This window comes from Microcebus murinus, chromosome 14 (genome assembly GCF_040939455.1).
Source record: "Microcebus murinus isolate Inina chromosome 14, M.murinus_Inina_mat1.0, whole genome shotgun sequence".
Lineage (NCBI taxonomy): Eukaryota > Metazoa > Chordata > Mammalia > Primates > Cheirogaleidae > Microcebus > Microcebus murinus.
Genome location: NC_134117.1, coordinates 14,232,991 through 14,255,132, shown reverse-complemented (window position 1 = coordinate 14,255,132; position 22,142 = coordinate 14,232,991). Strand labels below are relative to the sequence as shown.

The window sequence follows — 22,142 nt, the reverse complement described above, 5'->3', positions numbered from 1 at the left end:
CCTTAAGCTGTGGGACTGAAACCATGTCTCTTTTGATCCTCAATGTATTTTTGGTGTAATGTGTGGCATACAGAATAAAATGTTTAACATATGAATAAATAAGCAGTAACAGAGGCATTCTCAGATAAGACTGCAGGTAATTTCCAGGAAAGGCAAAGTATCTTCCTACCTTCTGCTGTTCTTTTCTCATCTGTGTGTAGATATTAAATCTCCAGTACTATGGCTGGTGTCTCTGAAAACACACAGCTTCAGTGTGCTTATCAATGAGTTTTCCACTGAGCCCAGACAGTAGGACCTTGGCTAGATGTGGGCCAAGTGTCTGGGGAGGCCTAATTGTTCCGGCGTTGGGAATATTTTCTGTACCTCTTGTGTCTTATTGTGAGGCAAGAAATGTAAAAGGAAAGTAGAATCCCATGCTAAAATCCTCTGTTCTAAACACCACCACCCCTTAGTCTTGTGACAGGTTGTTACCAATGTCTTCTTGAATGGATGTCGCTGATTTTGTATCTAATGGGAGTGGTTCCCCTTGGATTGTGTGTGGTTTGGTTGCCCACACTTCAAAGGCTTATCCTGGGGGAAGCTGAAGAGTTGATGGGGTCTCAATTGTGATTTAAATAAGTAAGGTACACACTATATTAAGGCTAGTGTGTAGCTGGGTAATAATCTTATGATGCTATTTGTTTATATTTAAACATTGTATTAAGAGGTATTACACAAATAAAAGTGAACAAAAATAAATTTCTGGCTGAATGAATTATCACAAAGCAAACTCCATGCACCTACCACCCCTAGTCAAGATATAGAAGATTCCTAGAAAAAAACCTTAGGGACCATTCCAGTCACTAACACATCCTTCTTTTCCAAAGCTAACTACTGTTCTAAAACTGTGATATAATTTTGCCTATTTTTGAATTTTATATAAATGTAATTAAACAGTATGTATCTTTTTTGTCTAAATTCTTCTGTTTATATTTGTGAGATTCATTGAGGTTGTTATATCTATCAGTATTTTAGACTTTTTTATTGCCATGTAATATGCCACTGTGTGAATATACCACCACACACGTGCGTATTAATACATACATATGTATGTATATACCCACACCTTCTTCTGTTCTTCTGACATTTGGATTGTTTCCAGTTTGGAGCTTTATGAGTAAATTTGCTATGTATATTTTGTACTTATCTTTTGGTAGACACATATACTCACTTCTCTTGGGTATATACCCAAGTGGAATTGCTGAGTCATAGGGTAGGTATATATTTTACTGTACTGGAAATTTTCAAACAATTTTTCAAAGTGGTTGTATAACATTACATTTTATCCTCAGCAATACATGATATTAGCAGTGTTTTAAATTTTGGCCATTCTGGTGAGTGTGTAGCGGTATTTCATTGTGGTTTTAATTTGCTTACAGATGAGATTCAGTACTTTATCACATACTTTTTAGCTCATTAGTCATCCTCTTTTGTGTATTGTCTGTTCAGGTCTCTTGCCCATTTTATTTTCTTTCACTATTGATTTCCCTTTTTCTTACTGATTTGTATGAGTTCTTTGTATACTCTGGATATGTGCTCATCTTTTGGTTATGTGTGTAGCAGATATTTTCTTCTACTTTGTGACTTTCCTTTTTCCTCTCTTAATTTTATCTTTTTTGAAAATAGAAGTTCTTAGTTTTAATTTTGTCTGGTTTATCAAGTCTTTTCCTTTAGGGTCGGTACTTTTGATATCCTGTTTGAGAAAACTTTTTCTACCACAAAAACATGAAAATATTTTTCTATGTTCTAGAAACTTTTATTTCTTTGCCTTTCATGGTACATCTGCAAATCACCATTTTTTCCCTACATTGATATCTAGTTGGCACTCAGCACTTTTAAACCCCACTCACTACTCTGCATTGCCTCCTTTGTCATAAATCAAGCACTATTTAGGCATGGGCTTGTTTGGAATCTATTTTTCTACATTGGTCAGTTTCTGTCTTTGTGCTAATGCCAAGCTATCTTAATTGCTAAAGTTTTAGACTAAATCTTAATATCTGAAAGAGCAAGTCATCCTACCTTATTCTTATAGCTTTTTTTCTATAGTTATTTAATAGCTTTCTTATCAAAGTAAAGAAGTTGCTTTGTATTCCTAATTTGCTGATTCTGGGGGGGGTTTTTTTGCACTTTTTCCTAAATTATGAGGAGATATTGGATTTTATCAGGTAGTTTCTTCATCTATTGATTTTTCTTAGTGAAACATCAAACTAATTTACATTTCTGGAATAAACCCAACTTGGTTGTGATGTGTTAACCTTTATAAAAATTGTTGCATTTGACTTGCTAATATTTAGTTTAGGAGTTTTGCATCTGTATTTATGAGTAAGATTACTCTGTATTTTTCTTTTTTCTTAGTGCCTTTGATTGGTTTTGATATCAAAGTTATGCTGACCTCATATAATAGGTTGAGGAATATTCTTATTTCTTCTGTTCTCTGGAAGAATTTGTGTCAGATTGACATTATTTCTTTTTCTAATGTTTGATAGAATTTACTGGTAGACATCTTTTCTGGAGTTTTCTTTGTTAGGAAGTTTTTAAATTATGGATTGGGGTTTTTGTGTGTTTTTTTTTTTTTACTAACTATTGGACATGCTTTTTTTAAATTTCTTGTGTCATTCTAGATAATTTTTCCCCTAGAGATATAACTATTTCTGATAGTTCATTGCTAGTATATAGAAATGGTGTTGAATTTTGTATATTGATCTTGTATTTTTCAACTTTGCTAAACTCATTTATTTCTAGTTGCTTTTGTATAGATTTCCTATTAGAGTGGGTGTAAAGTAGACTTTTTCCTGGTCTAGATTAGCCCTACTCCTAAGGCATGGCTTTTCTGGGGTCTCTATTAAATATCCTGGATATTTAGCAAGTTTCTTCATTCATGGTGGTTGAAATTGAGACAACTTCCAGCCTTGTAAGAGCTTTACTAGTAGTTCTTTGGTTAATTTCATCGAAACTCTGTCTATATGTGTGTAGCTTAGAATTTAGCCAGAGTCTCAAGATGGATATCTCTTTCTCTGTGTAATTCTCCCAAATTCCAACTGCCACTGCTTCCTTAAACTCTGATCTCTGTTCAGAGGATCACTGTGCTGTGTTTGGGATTCCCCTCTCTGCCCCACAGTTAAGAAAGCACTGCAGGTGATTGTGGGGCTTTTCCTGCTTGTTTCCATTCTCTTAGGGATTGCAGTCCTTGCTGCCTGTTGTCTGCCTAAAAACAGTTATTGGATATATTTTTTCCAGTTCAACAGCTGCTTATGGCAGCAGGACTTGCCCAGTAACAGTCACTCTGTTGTGGTCGAATATAGTTTTAACCTACCGTGGCGTGTTTACTTTCATAGTTCAGTTAAGTACCAGCTATCATGTTGTAAGTTTGATGGAATAGTCAATACATTTTAAACAAATAATGATGTATGACATGATCTTGTATATATTGATTTTATGAGAATGACTTTAAAAAAATTAATCTCAAATGAATGCTGTCATATTGATAGTTTATTAATTTACTAAACAAAAAATAATTACCCAAGTCATACTTATCTTCCTTCACCAAATGTGCTTTTTCTGGCTAGTTATTGGGTATACTTGCTGTGGCAATTCCATTTCTTTTTGAATACTTTGGAGGTAGAGTCTTTATTATATTATAGGGATAATTATTAATTGGATTTGACTAGTACCATGTTTTAGATATAGCCAGTTTACACTACATACTTAGGTACCACAGCTTAGCTTTTATTATAAAGTAACTTGCTGTGCAGGCTTTCTGTCGAGTGATTCAAATATCAGATGAATGATTGGCCTAGGTGACTTTTAAATGCCCTTCAACCTTGAGATTCTATTATTCTTCAGCAAATTAAATTCAGCAAGAATGTTTTGAGTGCCATCTTAATAGGGTTTGTTACAGAAGAAGAAAAATTATCTTTGCCTTTGAGAAGCTTAGAATTTCATTGGTGAGATAATATCTACATATATAAACAGAGAGTAGTTAAAAATTGTGTGTGATTAATTGCAGAATGAACAGCCTCACATGTTCAATCAGAGAAAGAGACAACATGGCAGAAATAGAATGAGAGAGAACACATCTAGTCATCTTGTGTGGGGGGATATCAGTGAAAGAGAGGCCTGGAAGCAGTACAAAGAAATCCACATTTGCAGGAATGTCAGTAAAGAGACCAGCCTTGCAGAAGCAGAAAGCTGTTTGATCTCGTTTTAAAAATCTGTGGCAAAGTTATGAACTATTGCAGTTTTATCACTAATAGCATTTCTTTTTAGCAAGTGCCAGCATGGTGATAGCATTGGCTGTCTAGATTTGGAAATCTTGTATTTGCATAACTAAAGTGCCACCCTTAATTATGTCTTCATGTTGCAGCAGAGTAAAAATTTTTCATGGAAAAATCCTCATCTGTATCACGAGATATATCTGTTTGAGAAATAGTATGAATAGAACAACCATCTAAGATCTGCCTTTTTGGAGCTGCTGATTGTTGGAGAAATTCTTTTGAGTTTTGTAGCTCTTCTCTATCTGTTTGAGTCTAGTAGATTCTAGTCTTTGTGTTTAGCTTTTAAGGGTCAAGGTCATTCTGAGGTCAAGACTGTCTTGCTGAGTTGATATTGAAATCTGGACACAGTATTCCATGCTGTCTTCTAATTTTTATTCTGGTATTGAAACAGTAATTCAAACACACTAGTTTTTATTTAATATTGTTCAAATAAAATCAAAGGTAACATGCATATGCCAGAATAAAAAGTTGAGATAAATTTCCTACAAAATGGTAAAAGCACTGAATTTTCTTTCCATTGACTGTGACCTAAACAGATTATAGAATATTTCTATGATTTGGTTTATTATTGAATATGAAATATGTATAAAGACTCATCTGTAAATGTAAAAATTATAAATATTAAATTTCAGTTTGCCATACTTCTCAGTTTTTAAAATTAGAGAACTATAATATTGCATAATTCTGTTTGAGGAAGTATCAAACAAAAGCTAAAAATATGACTAAGTAACAGATATTAAAAGCATTATGTGTATGTCTTCATTCAAATTTTCAAAAATCATTGTTTCAAAAATGCTTTTACTAGGCATGCTAAAATCCTTGCTATATGTATTCCTTTTTTGTACTGGTGTATTTTTTTTTTTTTTTTTTTTTTTTTTTTTTTGAGACAGAGTCTCGCTTTGTTGCCCAGGCTAGAGTGAGTGCCGTGGCGTCAGCCTAGCTCACAGCAACCTCAAACTCCTGGGCTCGAGTGATCCTTCTGCCTCAGCCTCCCGGGTAGCTGGGACTACAGGCATGCGCCACCATGCCCGGCTAATTTTTTATATATATATCAGTTGGCCAATTAATTTCTTTCTATTTATAGTAGAGACGGGGTCTCGCTCTTGCTCAGGCTGGTTTTGAACTCCTGACCTTGAGCAATCCGCCCGCCTCGGCCTCCCAAGAGCTAGGATTACAGGCGTGAGCCACAGCGCCCGGCCTGTACTGGTGTATTTTTGAGGCTAAGAGTGTTCATTTACAAGAAGAGAGAAATTTCAAGAGCAGAGAAGGGAGGGGTGAGACAGATAAATATATCTTTACTGGCAGACAGAGTTGAATGTGTGTAAAATTTATGCCATAACAGAATGGTTTTGAAGTCTTATGGAGTAAAACTTAAAATGTGGATAATACTTGATAATTTTTAGTACCACCTTAAGTTATTTATAATATTTAGTACCTAGAGAAACTTAAAAAAGAGCTATGGGAATTATATTTCTGCTTACTTCTGATCACCTCATTATTGATCACTGTAGGACCATTTCTGTAGCTAATGTGGCATTTTCCTCAGGTCTTCTACCGTGTTTCCCTGAAAATAAGACAAGGTCTTATATTTATTTTTCCTCAAGAAGACACCCTAGGGCTTATTTTCAGGGGATGTGTTATTTTACTCCTAAAGCCTCAGCTTGCAGCATGCACAGGATGGCCGGGACCTGACAGGGGGTGCTGACCTTGTTGGTGGGGCTGCCTGCACCTTTCCGGCCACCTCTGGGATAGTAGCTGTCACGATGGGGCAGATGTGAAGAGCTGCTCTCTTCTTTACCACTCGGTGACAAAATGCATGGGTTGTGCAGATACACTGGGTAGCCACGCCCATCACTAGGTCTTATTTTTAGGGTAGGGCTTACATGGCAAAAATGCTTAGAAATACTGCTAGGGCTTATTTTATGGGTAGGTCTTATTTTTGGGGAAACACGGTAACGGCCATAGTCAGAACCAACTAAATGCATATAGGATGATTGGATCATTTTTATTGGAGAAAAAATTGAAGCAAAGGAGATTTAGTCTTAATAAAGAGCAACATAAGACTTTCTCCCTCTTATATCTCATTAAAGTATATTTTATTTTTCTCAACAAGGTAGAATCTGGCCTACAAAACATACACCATGATATTAGCTTTGTTGGAAAAATTTTTAAATGAATTTTCAGAGCTGTGGATGCTATAAAAATAGCATTGTACTTCTGTGGTTGCTTTAGTGTCACTTTTTTCCTTCATTTTTGGCAGATAAAATAACACAAGAAGACATCGAAGGCATTCTACAGAAATTTACTGGGAATATAATGCAAGTACCCCCCCTGTAAGTTTAATTATTGAATGTGGATAAATATGATTATTCTAAGAGTTTTGTGGTCTAATAAAATTTAATCACACAAAGGCTCAAATCTGTTAAGTAGATTATTTGCATATTCACTTTTTAGAAACATTTTGTTAACTTTTAGATAAAAATGAATATTGTAATAGAAATGGTTTCAGGGAAATATAGCTGAGATTATTATGACCAGAGGCTATTAGGTTCCTGTGCCTTTAACATAGAATGAGGCCTAGTAAAGAGAAAACATGAATAGGACCATCTCCAGGAAGATTAGATTAAAGAATAAAATTTGCAGCACTGATTACTGAGTGTTAGAATGAACTTCTATTAGCCTCAGATATTTAGAAACTATCCATGACAGCATTGTGGTGTAGATTGGAAGAAAATACTAGTTCATTTTTTAGAAGGATTTTCAATTTAAAGGGCTGCTTGTCCATCCCTTCTTTCTGTGCCTTAATCTGAAATTATCTCTCCATCTTTCTAAATCACTCTCAATTCTTGCTCTCCCTTACCCTTCCTCTCTCCCTCTCTTATATTGCAAGCTATTCTGCATTAAAGAAAGATGGCCAGAGACTTTCAACTTTGATGAAAAGAGGTGAAGTCGTAGAAGCAAAACCTGCCAGGCCAGTGACTGTATACAGTATCTCCCTTCAGAATTTCCAGCCACCATTTTTCACATTAGGTAAGATGAGGAAATTTGAAATCATTTGTATTGACGTGTACCTTTATTTTGTACTTGGCCACTTTTGTGTAATTTTAATGTGTCCCTGGGATATTGGAGATTTTTTTTAAATTTGAATTTAAGGAAGGTTAGGATTTGTTAATAACTTTTGGATAACACATTTAATTAGATACCTAAAGCTATAAGGAGGTTCAGAAATGTCTTTCTAATTAGGCTGAGTTTCTCATATATTGTATTAGGTTACCTTACTATGAAGTTGAAAGTAACATACTTTAGATCTCTATAGAGAAGAGTAGGTAAGAAGTATATATATTTTTTACATTTTAGATATTTATTATCTTTTTCCTCCTATGGCAAGTACCTGATAGATTCAGTTTTAGAATTGACATTAATTTGTCCTTTTAAAACAAAGTATTTTTAGTTTTTGGACAAGAATTCTAAGAAGGGATTAATTTTTTCCCTCTCTTCTTTGTATCCTATAAATTATTACTAAAGATCCTAAAAATATGGAAACAATGGGTAAGGCAGAAATGTATTCTTAGACACGTAGTCACATTTTAATTTAGATTATCAATTTGAATTTATAATACATATTTGAAATAAATATAAAAGCCAAATAGTTTGTTTCTATTGTTGGAAATTTTACCATCTTCCCAACTGCAGAAAGTTGTGAAGAGCTGTAAAGAATTAAAAGCTATAGTTCTTAATCCTCAGGCTCCCTTAAATTGATCCTACCCTTAATTTCACACTGTGTACTGAATAGGATTCCTTTCAGAAATAATTTGCCAAAACCTTTTTTCCTAAATTTTGTTGCTTTTTCCCATTGACATTATTATTTAATGTGTATTCAGTTCCTATAGAATATGATTTTGTACAATTAGTAAAAAAAGGCATTCCTTTTCTTGTTTCTTGATACTAAAATATTTGACAAGTAATGAAAAAAACACACTAAAAATCTTTTGCTTCATTCCATGAAAATGAAGCAGCTGGTTTGGCAGAGTAGATATGATCTATGAAAGTAAGAAAAACTCAAATTTTTCTGATTGCCTGTAAATTATAAACATTTTAAATATAGTGTAATAGGCAAAAGAACTGTCTTTTCACCAAAGTCAAATATAGTGCAAGAATGTGAACACACTTACATTTGATCCTAGTGCCCATATTTTCCTCTTAGCAGTGGCCCCAAACTGTGAGCTGACTGAAACAAAAAAAAGAATTAAAATCCCCAGGTGTTGAATTTTGATTAATTCCCCCAATGGCTTTATTTGTATCAGTGAGACTAGAGACAGCTAGAATGTAGTCCTTTTGTGTGGAAATATGGCATCTGTTTTCAGAAGATGTCTTGATGAATAAAAATAATGCAGAGTCCTGCTCTCAGCCAATAAATGTGTGTTATATTGTGTTAAGATGTTTAGCTATGCATTCAGTTTGGGGATGCTGTGTAATTTTAAGTTATTTCATTTTTTTTTAAGAAATATTTCCAAGAGTACATTTAAATATGCTGAGCGCTCCATGTATAGTATAGTACACCAACCGTAATTCTTATCACTGTAAAAGGAGTTTTTTATTGGGTTGGTTGGTTGTATATTTTTGAAGGTACAAATCTGAAAATATTTTAATAATCTACAGCTCATGATGGCAAAGCGGCAATTTCTAATCATTTAAAAACCTATTAAATGAACAAGGTGTACAAATCTGAAAGTATTTTTAAAATACAGCTCTCAATAGCAAAGCTGAGATTTCTAACTATTTAAAATCTATTAAATGAACAAGGTTGAAGTATTAAAGTGGTGTGACTTGCCAGTTAATTTAAAATGTGTTCATGAGTTTTTGCTGTTTGCTTTCTCCACACTCTGACTTTTCAATCTCACAAACACATATGCTACTGGATGAATAATTTATGTTTTAGCACATAAATATTTTATCACAGGATTGTTTGCATAGTGCATTTTTACATTTGTTTAGGGCATCATTTCTATGTAAAGTGGATTTCATAGGAGGTTAGCAATTTACCATGTCACTGTTAACATTCCAGATGTTGAATGTGGAGGAGGTTTTTATATCAGAAGCTTGGTCAGTGACATTGGCAAAGGTAAGCATAAAAATGAATTATGAATTATCATTTAGAGAGTAATATTCCTTTTCAATGGGAAGAGAGAATTTTCTGTTTTTCTTATTTCTGAGTACTGGCCTTAGGAACTGAACTCTTGCTGCCTTCAGCTTTAGAAGCATTGTAGGTTTATGGCATGCAATTATCAGCCTCAGCAGCTGCAGTGAAATGCTCATAATGGGAAAGAAGAAGAGAAAGAGAGGAACAGAAAATGAAGACAGGAATAATGAATGTAAGAGCCAACATTTTTCTAAGTACAAAACATTTTAACTCAAAGTAGGGATCAAAAAAAAAGGGTTTACCCTTCTGAAAGTTATTTTCATTGATGCTAATCAAATTTTTTAAAAAACTGGAAGCCATAGTCTTACAAATAGACAGAAAGTGGCAGTTCTGGCTCTGCCATTTACTACTGGACAGTTGTGACATTGGCAGGTCTATTATCTCATCTATAAAGTAAGGGTAATATTCACCTCATGGTTTTGCTTCATGAGTTAAATAAGAAAAATGTGTGCAAGTTCTTTGTTGACATTAGAGCATTTTAGGTGAGTTATTAAATATTATTTTGCTGTGTAATAATTTCTTTATCTCAAGGCTCTTGGTTCTCATATTGGATTATTATAATTTTACTCTTGGGTTGGTTTTGAGAGGTTTGAGTCGAGTTCCGTCACTTGAAAAATTATAGGCTGTGAAATACTGAGTCATTTATCTTCTGGATTTTTTTTTACCTTTTGTTGCTTTAGAACTCTCTTCCTGTGCCAATGTGCTAGAGCTGACCCGAACCAAACAGGGACCATTTACACTAGAAGAGCATGCCCTGCCTGAAGACAAATGGACAATTGATGACATTGCACAGTCTCTTGAGCATTGCTCATCTCTTCTCCCAGCAGAGTTGGCACTTAAAAAATCAAAACCTGAGGAGTCTAATGAACAGGTTTTGAGCTGTGAATATATAACTCTAAATGAGACAAAGGGAGAAGACGATGTAAGTAAGACATTTTGAGACTGGCCTGGGAATATCATCATTTCCTGGTTGACATTTGAATCCTGTGTGCAGATGCATAATGACAAGCTACATGCAAGAGACAACCATTCCTAACTTAATTTTTTGCATGAAGGAAAATGTCCATCATTTATAGGTTTCTATAGTATATAATTTATTTGCTAAACATTATATATAACCTTGTAGTTCAGTTCTTTGTTGTACTCTTAGGATTTTTTATGTTGTTAAAAGGATTTTTATGTTGTAAAATCCAATGTGATTGGATTCAGGAAAATTAACTTTCTGAATTTGATCTGTCTTTAGTCTTTTCCTGTGAAAAAGTTGAACAAATTTTCTAATCAAAGAAAAAAGAAATATGGGATACATGTTTTAGTATCACAAATGTGAATGTAATTTAGTGTTATTTTGACTTTATTTAGGTTTCCTGGTAGCTCCATTCTATAGAAATCTGTCAACTTGTTTGAAATGGCCATTATTGATCTCTTTCTTGTGTTTTGGAGTGTTTGTTATTATTACAAACATTTCTTTGATAAAACTACACTCATTTAGTAATACTTGTGTTTATTTAGATTTTGGAAATAAACTTTTATAATAAATATTTGTAAATGAACCAAATTATTGCTGCTGCCACTAACAGAATATATAAAGAAAACTAATATTTAATTAGATTCACCTCTACCATTAGAGAAGACAGCCCCTATAGCTTTGTATTTTGGCAGCTGTGAGATATTTTCCTGGTAATTTCATCAACATTGTCAACCATTTTGTACCAACTTACTAAATAACATAATTTTTAAAGTTTAAACTAAAGAATGCATCTTCAATTAAAAACTTCTTTATTCCTTAGCATTTATTTATCTCTGTATAGGGTGTTAATCCATGTGACATTGTGTCTTTGGTTGTTGACTCTCTTTCAAGTGATATTTATAGACATTGAGACAGCTGCCCTGCATTTCTGCTCTATATATTTAAAAACAGTTATTATCAAACATTTTCATTCAAATAGCTTTCTGAAAGTTTCTTATCTGTATTTACCATAATTTTGAAAATGTTGTATTACAAATGTCATATTACAAAACAGTAAATTTCATATATAATGAGTGCTTCACATTTTTGTTTTGGGAAAGCAATGCATTATGCAGCCAGACTGGAGAAATGTTCAAATCCCTCTTCCTTCACGCAAATATAGTTTCAAAAGGAAGACATTAAAATTTTTTTAAAATATAAGTTTTTAGATTTTTATGGATTGACTTTTTAATGGTGGTTGCCTGCTTGCAACCACTAACTCAGAATTTTAAAATATATAAACTAAAGTGGTTTTATTTGTCGTTAACCTAATATAAACTCCATTAAAAAGCTGTATGCTTCAGTAGAACATTGTCAGCATATTGACAACATATTTTAAATGAAAATGTTAAAACTAATTCTTAGTATGAGACAGAAAGTTACAAGGACAACAGTATTGATATCATGCATTAACATAAAATGCCAAACACACAAAGTTTTAAATTAGAAGTTTACAATTTTACTATTTTACAAGTTTACAACTTTCATATCTAGTGCCCCACAATTTGTGTTAACCAAAGGTAGCAATGGCTACCTCTGCCTATTGGAATGGCACAGGTTACAGTATGTCTTCTTTCTTTGCAAGTAAAGTCCAGTAGTGAAATATTTAAGGTTTCAGAACACAGCTGAGGTATTTCTGTTCTATTTCTCAAACATAAAAAATTGTCGTGTATAGTTTACTAATGGGGAAGAGATTGTTTGAAAAGGCAAGTAACTTTCAAAAATGATAGCCAATCTTTCATTTTAAATTGAAAACATTGAAGGAAGTTTTGCCAAATGGGAAAATTATACCCATTATCTTCACCATCCTAATGTAGTAACTTTAGAATTTTAATTTTTATATTTTTTCCCTTTTTTGTTCACATAATTATAATCTTAAGTCACCTATACTTTTTAATTGACTATTTTCATTTTGATATTGTTTATCTGTATTTCGTTTTGATAATGATTTTAATTATCTTACTTTATACTCATAATTTATTTAAACCATTTGCTTATTGGTGAATACTTAAGTAGTTTTCAATTTTATTAGGATAAATTTCTGGGAGTGGGATTATTAGGTGAAATAATATGAACAGTTTTATGATTTATGTTTGCCTTATTGCATTCCCAAAGAGTTGTAACATTTTATAGTTTCACCATATGGGTAGGGATTTTATATGTTATTGCTAATTTAGTTAAGTATAAGAGAGAGATGAAAGTTTCTCTGATTTGCTTTTGTGTGATTTATCTGTATATTTTGTTTATTTATATAAATAAATGTTTTAATGGTTTCTTTACACATTTGATGAGTTATTTATGCAGTAAATACTTGATAGAAGTACCTTTCATAGCCTGTTGTCTTTTTATTTTTGTTTTATTTTTCATTTTTGCTAATTTTAATAATTCTTCCCCTTCTATCATTGTCAGATTTATAAGTATGAATAGTTAAAATTTATTGAAACTTTAAAATATATTCTTTTTTTTTTTTTTTTTAGTGTTTTAGAGACAGGGTCTCACTCTGTCACTTAGGCTAGAGTACAGTGGTCACTGCAACCTCGAACTTCCATGCTCACATGATCTTTCTGCCTCAGCCTTCCAAGTAGCTGGAACTACAGGTGTGCACCGTGCCTGGCTAATTTCTCTATTTTTCATGGAGACTTTTTGTCCAGGCTGGTTTTGATCTCCTGGCCTCAAGTGATCCTCCCACCTCAGCCTTCCTAAATGCTGGGATTACAGGCATGAGATACCACGCCTGGACTAAAATATTATTTTTAACTCTTATAAGCAGCTAAAACTGATCAAGATGCCCTGAAAAGTTCAAGATTCATCTATAAAACATACCAGTTTTCTTTTAAGAGTCTGTTAAGTACCAATGGGTTTTTTTTTTCCATTTTAATCCAAATATTAAATATCTGTGGCTTATGTATTTCTAGATCTAATGCTTCATGACATAATAAAGTTGTTTTACTTATAAGAAAAATAAATTAAAAATTCCTGAAAATGTTTCAGCCTGGAACATATCAAATCACTTCATTTTAACACTTTAAGTTTTTTATGTTTCTGAAAAATATTGTCTTAAAAGTGGTCATAGAATTATTTACAGTTTTAAAATTCATGACCATTATAATAGAAATTTGCTTTCTATAAATTCAAAATTATGAAATGTGAATAAAGGCTAAACACATTTTCCTATATATGTACTGACTAGATCTTTTCTTCTTCAGTACTTGAATTAATACAAGCCACTGACTCATCAGAAATTATTCATTGTGTGAGAAAAGAGTACTTATAACAGGTCTTCAGTCCATTTTATGCCCCTCTGAACACTTTGAAATTTGTATCAGACTTACAATTAGTATTTAGAGGTTCAATTAAATGGTGATTTGTTCAATTTCAAGGGAAGAAAGTAATTTACATTATATCATCATGTATATAATAGACAAAAATATGATTCAAAAGCACTCTAAAATGTTGAATCATTTAAATAGAGGAAGATAATAGATATGATATGAGGTTCATGAAATGATTATAATGGCCTGGTAGTTAAATCTAAATAGGATTGTCTTGAAACTCTTTCTTTAAGGTATGTATGAGTAGCTCTAGTTTGTACTAATTGTTCATTAAATACCATTTGTTAAGCGTTTCCTACATAGCAGTTGAATCAGTAATGCCTTCATTTGTCAACTTGAGTTAAATTCTCTTTATGAATAGGACTATCTTTAGATTTCTGTTATAAATGGCAATACCAGTAGGAAAGTTGAAGTTCAGAAATTATTATTTTGCTTTTCTTATCCATAACCCTTAAAATACACATGTTAAATTTATTTCTGCCTTTACCATTAATCACCTTTTTGATCCTAGACAAATCACTTAATCTTTTTGGGCCTCAGTTTCCTCATCTTTAAAACAAAGGAGATGAGACTAATCCATTGCTAAGAACTTTTCCAAGGCTGAAATATTAGGCTTCCAAGTGTAGATAATTTGTAATTATTCTGCTGGAGAACTCATTTCTCATGAACGTAGCTTTCATATATTGTTCATCAATTCTGGAAAATTCTCATTTTTTATTTCTTTGGATATTGTATCTCTTCCAGCTAGTAGTCCTATTTACATCTTGCTTTCTCATTTTATTCTATGTGTCTAATTACTTTTTCATGTCTTCCATCTCTTTATCCTACTGTGCTGCATACTGGGGAATTTCCTCCATTCTTTTTTCCAGATAACAAATTCCTCCTCCTGGCATTTTTAGTTACTATTTAACAATCCTGTATTTATTTTAATGACCCTCGTGTTTTGTTTTCATTTCTAGAACATCAACTTTTCCCCCCCAAGTCTGACTCTTCTTTTTTGTGTATGTTGTCTAATTCTTTGATTAGGGTTTTAGTAACTGTATATATTTGTAAACTTTTTATTGATGCCTAATTTACATACAGAAATTTGCACATATCACAAATGTATAGCTTGATGAATTTCACAAATACGTGTGTAAACAGCAACCAAATCAAGACACAGAATATTACTCCCCCACTAGAAACCCTGTAGAAGGTTTTTTCTAGTCACTAACCACCCACTCCTACCCATCATCAAGGATAAACTACTTCTAACATTATAGATTATTAATTTTGTCTGTTTTTGTACATTGCATAAATAGAAGTATACAATATATACTCTTTTATGTCTGGCTTCTTTTGTACAAAGTTACTATTATGAGGATCTTCCATATCATTAGGTATATATACATTTAAAGTCATTATGTCTTTTGGATTGATTTGTTTATCATTATATAATGCCCCTATTCATCTTTGGTAGTGTTTCTTTTTCTGAATATTTTTCTGAATTTGTCTACTATTAATATAACCACTCCAGTAATTTTTTTTAGTGTTCTCATGGTATATATTTTTTCATTTTTTTTACTTTTAGCTGTAGTTTTTCCTTATACTTAAAGTGGGTTTCGTATAGGCAAACCCACTCGTTGAGTCTTACCTTTTTGATCTAATCTGACAATCTCGAGGTTTTTTTTTTTATTAGAGTGTTTAGATCATTTACATTTAATGTAATTATCAATATGGTTTGATTTGCTGTACCATCTTCCTATTTGTTTTATGTTTGAACCATCTTTTCTTTGTTCCTTTTTCATCTTTGGCTGCTTTCTTTAGGACTATATTTTTAGTGTTCTATTACATCTATTGGCTTGTTATATCTCTTTAAAAATTTTTTTTAGTTTGCTATGGGGTTTACAATATACATTTTTTAATCTGTCACAGATTACCTTCAAATAGTATTGCACCACCTCATGTATAATGTAGAAACCTTACCATAGTATATTTCCATTTCTTCTCTCCTGTCTTTTATGCTATTGGTTTTGTGCATTTTACTTTACATGTTACAAACCCTAATAGATTAGTGGTTTTTGATTTTTGTTTTTTGGGTTTTTCCTTCCTTCCTTCCTTCCTTCCTTCCTTCCTTCCTTCCTTCCTTCCTTCCTTCCTTCCTTCCTTCCTTCCTTCCTTCCTTCCTTCCTCCCTCCCTCCCTCCCTCCCTCCCTCCCTCCCTCTCTCCCTCCCTCCCTCCCTCCCTCCTTCCCTCCCTCCCTCCCTCCATTTTCTTTCTTTTCTTTCTTTCGACAGATTATTGCTCTGTTGCCCAGGCTGGAGTGTAATGGCATCATCATAGCTCACTGCAACCCAAACTCCTGGGCTCAGGAGATCTTCTGCCTCAGCCTCCTGAGTAGCTGAGATTATAGGTGCACACCACCATGCCCAGCTAATTTTTTCTATTTTTAGTAGAGATGGTCTCTACTTTAGTCTCAAGCTTGCTCAAGATGGTCACGAACTCTTGGCCTCAAGCGATCCTCCCACCTCAGCCTCCCAGAGTGTTGATTGGTTTTTTGTTATAGTTGTTGTTCTTTGCTGTTACTTTATTTCCATAGACCAGGGGTCAGAAAACTTTTTCTATGAAGGGCTATATAGTATAGGCTTATCTCAGAGATATTACAGACTTGATTCCAAACTAGACCACTGTAATAAAGCTAATACTGCAATAAGGTGAATATTGCAATAAAGCAAGTCACGCAAATTTTTTGGTCTCCCACTGCATATGGAAATTGTGTTTATATTATACTTTAGTCTATTATGTATGCAATAGTACTATATCTAAAAAATGTCCACACCTTAATTTCAAAATACTTTATTGCTAAAAATGTTAATGATCATTTGCTTGTTCAGTGCATTGTAATGTTTTTGCTGGTGGAGGGTCTTGCCTGGATGTTGATGATTGCTGACTAATCAGGATGGTTGTTACTGACGGTTGGGGTGGCTGTAGTAATTGCTTAAAGTAAGACAACTATGAAGTTTGTTGCATTAATTTGTTCTTCCTTTCATGAAAGATTTCCCTGTGGTATGCAGTGATGTCTGATAGCATTTTGCCCACAGTAGAACTTCTTTCAAAGTTGGAGTCAATCTTCTCAAACTCTGCCACTGCTTTATCAACTAAGTTTATGTAATATTCTAAATCCCTTGTTGTCATTTCGATAATGTTCACACCATCTTCATCAGGAGTAGAATCCATCTCACAACACTACTTTCTTGCTTATCCATGACAAGCAACTCCTGATCCATTCAAATTTTATCATGAGACTGCAGCAATTCAGTCACATCTGGCTTATGTCCACCACATCTCAGTTAACTTCTTCCATTGAAGTCTTGAACCTAAGTCATCCATAAGGGTTGGAATCAACTTCTTCCAAACTCCCTTAATGTTTATATTTTGACCTCCTCCCATAAATCAAAAACATTCTTAATGGCATCCATTAATAGAATGATGAATCCTTTCCAGAAGGTTTTCAATTAACTTTACTCAAATCCATCAAAAAAATCACTATCTATGGCAACTATAGCCTTACAAAATGTGTTTTTTAAAAAACTAGACTTGAAAGTTCAAATTACTCCTGGATCCATGGGCCGCAGAATGGATGCTATGTTCGCAGGCATGGAAACGACATTAATCTCCTTGTAATATCTCCACCCAAGCTCTTGGGTGACCAGATGCATTGTCAATGAGCAGTAATATTTTAGAAGGAATCTCTTTTCCCCAGCAATAGGTGTCACCAATGGGCTTAAAATATTCAGTACACCATGCTGTAAACAGATGTACTGTCATCCAGGCTTTGTTTCATTTATAGAGTACAGGCAGAGTAGATTTAGCATAATTCTTTTTTTTTTTTTTTTTTTTTATGGACAAGTTTGGTGGCAAATATTTAGCATAATTCTTAAAGGCCCTAGGATTTTTGGCATGGCGAGTGAGCATTGGCTTCAACTTAAGTCACCAGCTGCATTTGCCCCTAACAAGAGAGTCAGCCTGTGCTTTAAAGCTTTGAAGCCAGGCATTGACTTTGCCTCTCTGGCTATGAAGGTCCTATGTGACGTCATCTCCCAATATAAGGCTGTTCCATCTACATTGAAAATCTGTTCTTTAGCCACCTTCATCATTTAACTAGATCTCATGGACAACTTGCTACAGCTTCTACACCAGCACTTGCTACGCTTCTATATCAGCTCCAGCTTCTACATCACCTTGCACATTGATGTAATGGAGAGGGCTTCTTTCCTTGAACCTCATGAACAAACCTCTGCCAGCTTCCAGCCTTTCTTCTGCAGCCTTTCCTCACTTCTCGCAGCATCCTAGAATTGAGGAGAGTTAGGGACTCACTCTGGGTTAGGCTTTGGTTTAAGGGAACATGGTGGCTGGTTTGACCTATCCAGACCACTAAATCCTCCCTGTCAGCAATAAGACTGTGTCTGTTTCGCGCGCATATTTTCATGTGTTTATTGGAGTAGCTCTTTAAATTTCCTTCAAGAAGTTTCTGTTTGCATTCACAACTTGGCTAACTGTTTGGTGCAAAAGGCCCATCTTCAGCCTACTTTGGTTTTTGACAGGCCTTCCTCACTAAGTTTAATCATTTCTGGCTTTTGATTTAAAGTGAGAGGCATGCAACTCTTCCTTTCACTTAGAGGCCATTGTAGGGTTATTAATGTGCCTCATTTCAACATTTTTGTGTCTCGGGAAATAAATAGTGAGGCTTGAGGAGAGGGAGGGAGATGAGGGGATGGCCACTCAGTGGAGCAGTCAGAACACACATTTATTAAGTTTGCCGTTTTATGTGGGTACAGTTTGTGGTACCCCCAAACAATTACAATAGTAACATCAAATATCACTGATCACAGATCATCATAGCATATAATAATAACGAAAAAGTTTGAAATATTGTGAGAATTACCAAAATGTGACCCAGAGATATGAAGTAAGCACATGCTATTGGAAAAATGGTGCTGACAGACTTGTTTGACACAGGGTTGCCATAAACCTTCAATTTGTAAAAAATGCAATATCTGGGAAGGGCAGTAAAGTGAAGGGCGATGACATGAGGTATGCCTTGTAAAGATTTTAGGCTTTGCAGACCATATGGCTTCTGTTGCAACTACTCACCTCTGCCCACTGCAGCGTGGAAGCAGCCATAAGTGATATACATAAATGAATGGGTGTGGCTGTGTTCCAATATAACTAATTTATCCTCATGCTGCAGCTTGCCAACCCCAGCTTTAGACTCTCAGTTATCTTCTAAAGAGATTAAAAATCATAAAAATATATTTTATATTTATTCATATCCTGGTGCTCTATTTCTTTATGGAGAAGCATATTTCTATCTGGTATCATGTTTCTTCCGTGTGAATAACTTCCTTTAATATTTTTTTATAGCACAGGTCTGATAGTAATAAATTCTCTCAGCTTTTGTTTGTCTGAATGTGTTTATTTCATTTTTGAAAGATATTTTTGCTGGGTATATAAATCTTTGTTGATTAACTTTTTTATTCTTCGATACTTTAATGATGTTACTCAATTATCTTCTGGCTTGTATGTTTCTCTGGCTGCCTTCAAGATTTTATTTTATCTTTGATTTTTAGCCATTTGATGTGTGTAGTAGGTGTGATTGTCTTTGTATTTATCCTTTTGGAGGCCTCTTAATTTCTTACATCTTTGGTTTTTTTTCTTTTTTTCCTTTATCAATTTTGGAAATTTCTCAGCCATTATCTCTTCAAATTATTTATTCTGTTCCATCCTTCTCCCTTTACCTTGATCCTTCCGGGACTCAAATTGCAGGTATGTTCAAACATTTGATTGGTATATAGCTCTTGGATGCTTTTATTATTATTATTTGTATTTCACTTTGGATAATTTCTTTTGACTTATCTTCAAGATTACTGATTCTTGTCTCAGCCATGCCTAGTGTGCTGCTGATACACCTGCTGAAGGAATTCTTTGCTTTTGATATCATATTTTTTTTAAATTCTAGCATTTTTATTCTTTTTCCTGGTTTCCTGCTGAAATATTTTTATCTGTTGATACATTTTGTCTGCCTTTTCCACTAAATCCTTTACCATATTAATCACAGTTATTTTAAAGTCCTTGTCTAATAGTTCTAATGTTTCAGCCATATTGAAGTTTAGGTCTGTTAATAGCTTTGTCACGTAACAGTCTTTTTGTTTTTTTCCCTTGCTTGTGTATGTATGGTTTTTGTATTTCTTGATTGCATACCAAATGTTGTATATAAAACAGACTTAAGGAAATAGTATTTATATCCAGGAAGAGGCACATTTTTTTTCCTGTCCAGTCAGTGTGGGGGGTTGGGGCAGTCTAATCCCTAGTTGAACTGGGTTTGGGTTCGTTGTTGCTATACTTACCATCAATGCCCCAGATTTCTAATGCTGTAGGAGTGGGCTACTGTTACTTTGTCTTAGTGCGGGGCCTGGATTGCAGAAGGTTTTTTGTTACTGTTTCTCTCCATGCTCAGATTTCAGCAAGTCTTCAAAGGACTCTGACCCATGCTCTTTCTGACCTTCCTAGCTGTAGACTGTTGTTGCTTGTTACTGCTCATCATGGGGTAAGGGTCATTTTTCAGTTCTCTCACTCCAGCCTCATTCTTAGGCCCTGAGCTCCTGGACTTCAGGTGTGGAGTTTCTCTGTAATTCTGCCCCTTCTCCAGTAGTGGCAGATCTCTGCTTTGTATCAGGATCCGGAGCAGAACTGATTTTCTACCCTTCCTCCAGTGGTAGACAGCTTTTGCTTTCAGCCTTCCATCAAACGCAGTGGATGTTTTTTTGGGCCTCTCATCTCCTCTGGTCACTTAAGGCTTTTCCTTATGTAAGAGCAGTTCCATGCATCAGAGAGTTCTGTGCCTTTGTGCCACCTACAGCGTCTCTCTTGGTGCTCCTGCCCTCCCCCACTCTTTTTCATGAGCACCTGGAAGACCCATGGAAAAGAGCAAGGAAGCGAGTACAGACTTCTTGTGTGTTTGTTGATTGCTTTGTTTCTAAGCTGTTGTTCTTGGACTTCAAGAATTCAATCCAACTTCAGCTGTTTTCTTTTTATCTGTTGTGATGGCTAATTTATGTGTCAACTTGACTGGGCCACAGGATGTGCAGATACCCGATTAAACATCATTTCCCATGTGTCTGGGAGGGTGTCTCCAGAAGAGACATTTGAAAGGTGAACTGAGTGCAGCAGACGGCCCTCCCCAGCATGAGTGGGCATTTCCCAATCTGCTGAGGGCCCGAATAGAACAAAAGGTGGAGGAAGGTTGGATTCACCCTCTCTCTGCCTGGCTGCTGAGCTGAGCCATTGATCTTCTGCCCCCCGTGCTCCCTTCAGCCCCAGGTTGGAATCTATGCCATCGGCTCACCAGTTCTCAGGCCTTCCAACTACACACCTCCAGCTTTCCTGGGTCTCCAGCTTGTGGACCACAGGTTGTAATCCCATGAGCCAATCCTTACAATAAATCTCTCCACACACACACACACACACACACACACACACACACACACACACACACACACACACACACACGTATATCCTATTGATTTGGTTTCTCTGGAGAACCATGACTAACATGCCTGCTTTTATGGTGACTGCCTATGCCTTCTATACTCTGCCCAAAGTGAAACAGTTCATTCCCCCCTCTATCCTCAGAGAGGCTTGTCATCCTTTTGAATTCAATTTACCTTGCAACCTCAACTCTCCGAAGGGCTCAAGAAGTTATTCAGTTTTTTCCTCATTGGCTCCGTCAGGGTAAAATCGATGTTCTCTTGAAGCTTTCTGCTCCTAAGTGGAAGCTTCAGTAATGCTTTTATTTTTCCCCCCAGCATTTATAATTGAGGTTATTTTGTCTGCTATTTTTTGCTAGAAATGGAACTCTCCACATCACAAGAGTAGTTAAGAACAGATAAACTGACTTGTGATACCATAACGTATTTAATTTTATATCCTTAGAAAATAACCTGTCAAGCCATTGATTAATGGCAAACATTTAATAAATCAGCATTTGTGTATTCAGGTGCTTTGAAGTCTGACTTTTTAATTCTTCCTTTATAGGTGAGAAAATTGGGGCACAGAAAAGTAACTTCTCTCAACTCCAAATTATTTAGTAAGGACAAGACTTAGAGGCCACATATCTTAAGTCATTAGTATTCTTTTGGCTCACAGAATGGGCAGTATGATCCAAAGGTGATGACGAGGTGATTTTATTCCGTATAATTTAAATGAGTCAATTGTCAAATATTCACAAGTGCCCACGGTGCATGGAAAGAAT

At 34.7% G+C, this 22,142-nt stretch overlaps 1 protein-coding gene across 1 annotated transcript in view; it reads left to right on the top strand.

Moving 5' to 3' along the window:
- TRUB1 (TruB pseudouridine synthase family member 1) overlaps positions 1 to 12,800 on the top strand; it is a 37,627-nt gene extending 24,827 nt beyond the window's left edge. Inside the window, exons 5-8 of the mRNA XM_012772740.2 lie at positions 6,574 to 6,646; positions 7,204 to 7,343; positions 9,379 to 9,435; positions 10,194 to 12,800. Coding sequence (XP_012628194.1) covers positions 6,574 to 6,646; positions 7,204 to 7,343; positions 9,379 to 9,435; positions 10,194 to 10,453 — 530 coding nt within the window. The 3' untranslated portion in view covers positions 10,454 to 12,800. The remainder of the gene's footprint in view (positions 1 to 6,573; positions 6,647 to 7,203; positions 7,344 to 9,378; positions 9,436 to 10,193) is intronic.
- Positions 12,801 to 22,142: the final 9,342 nt, after the last annotated feature.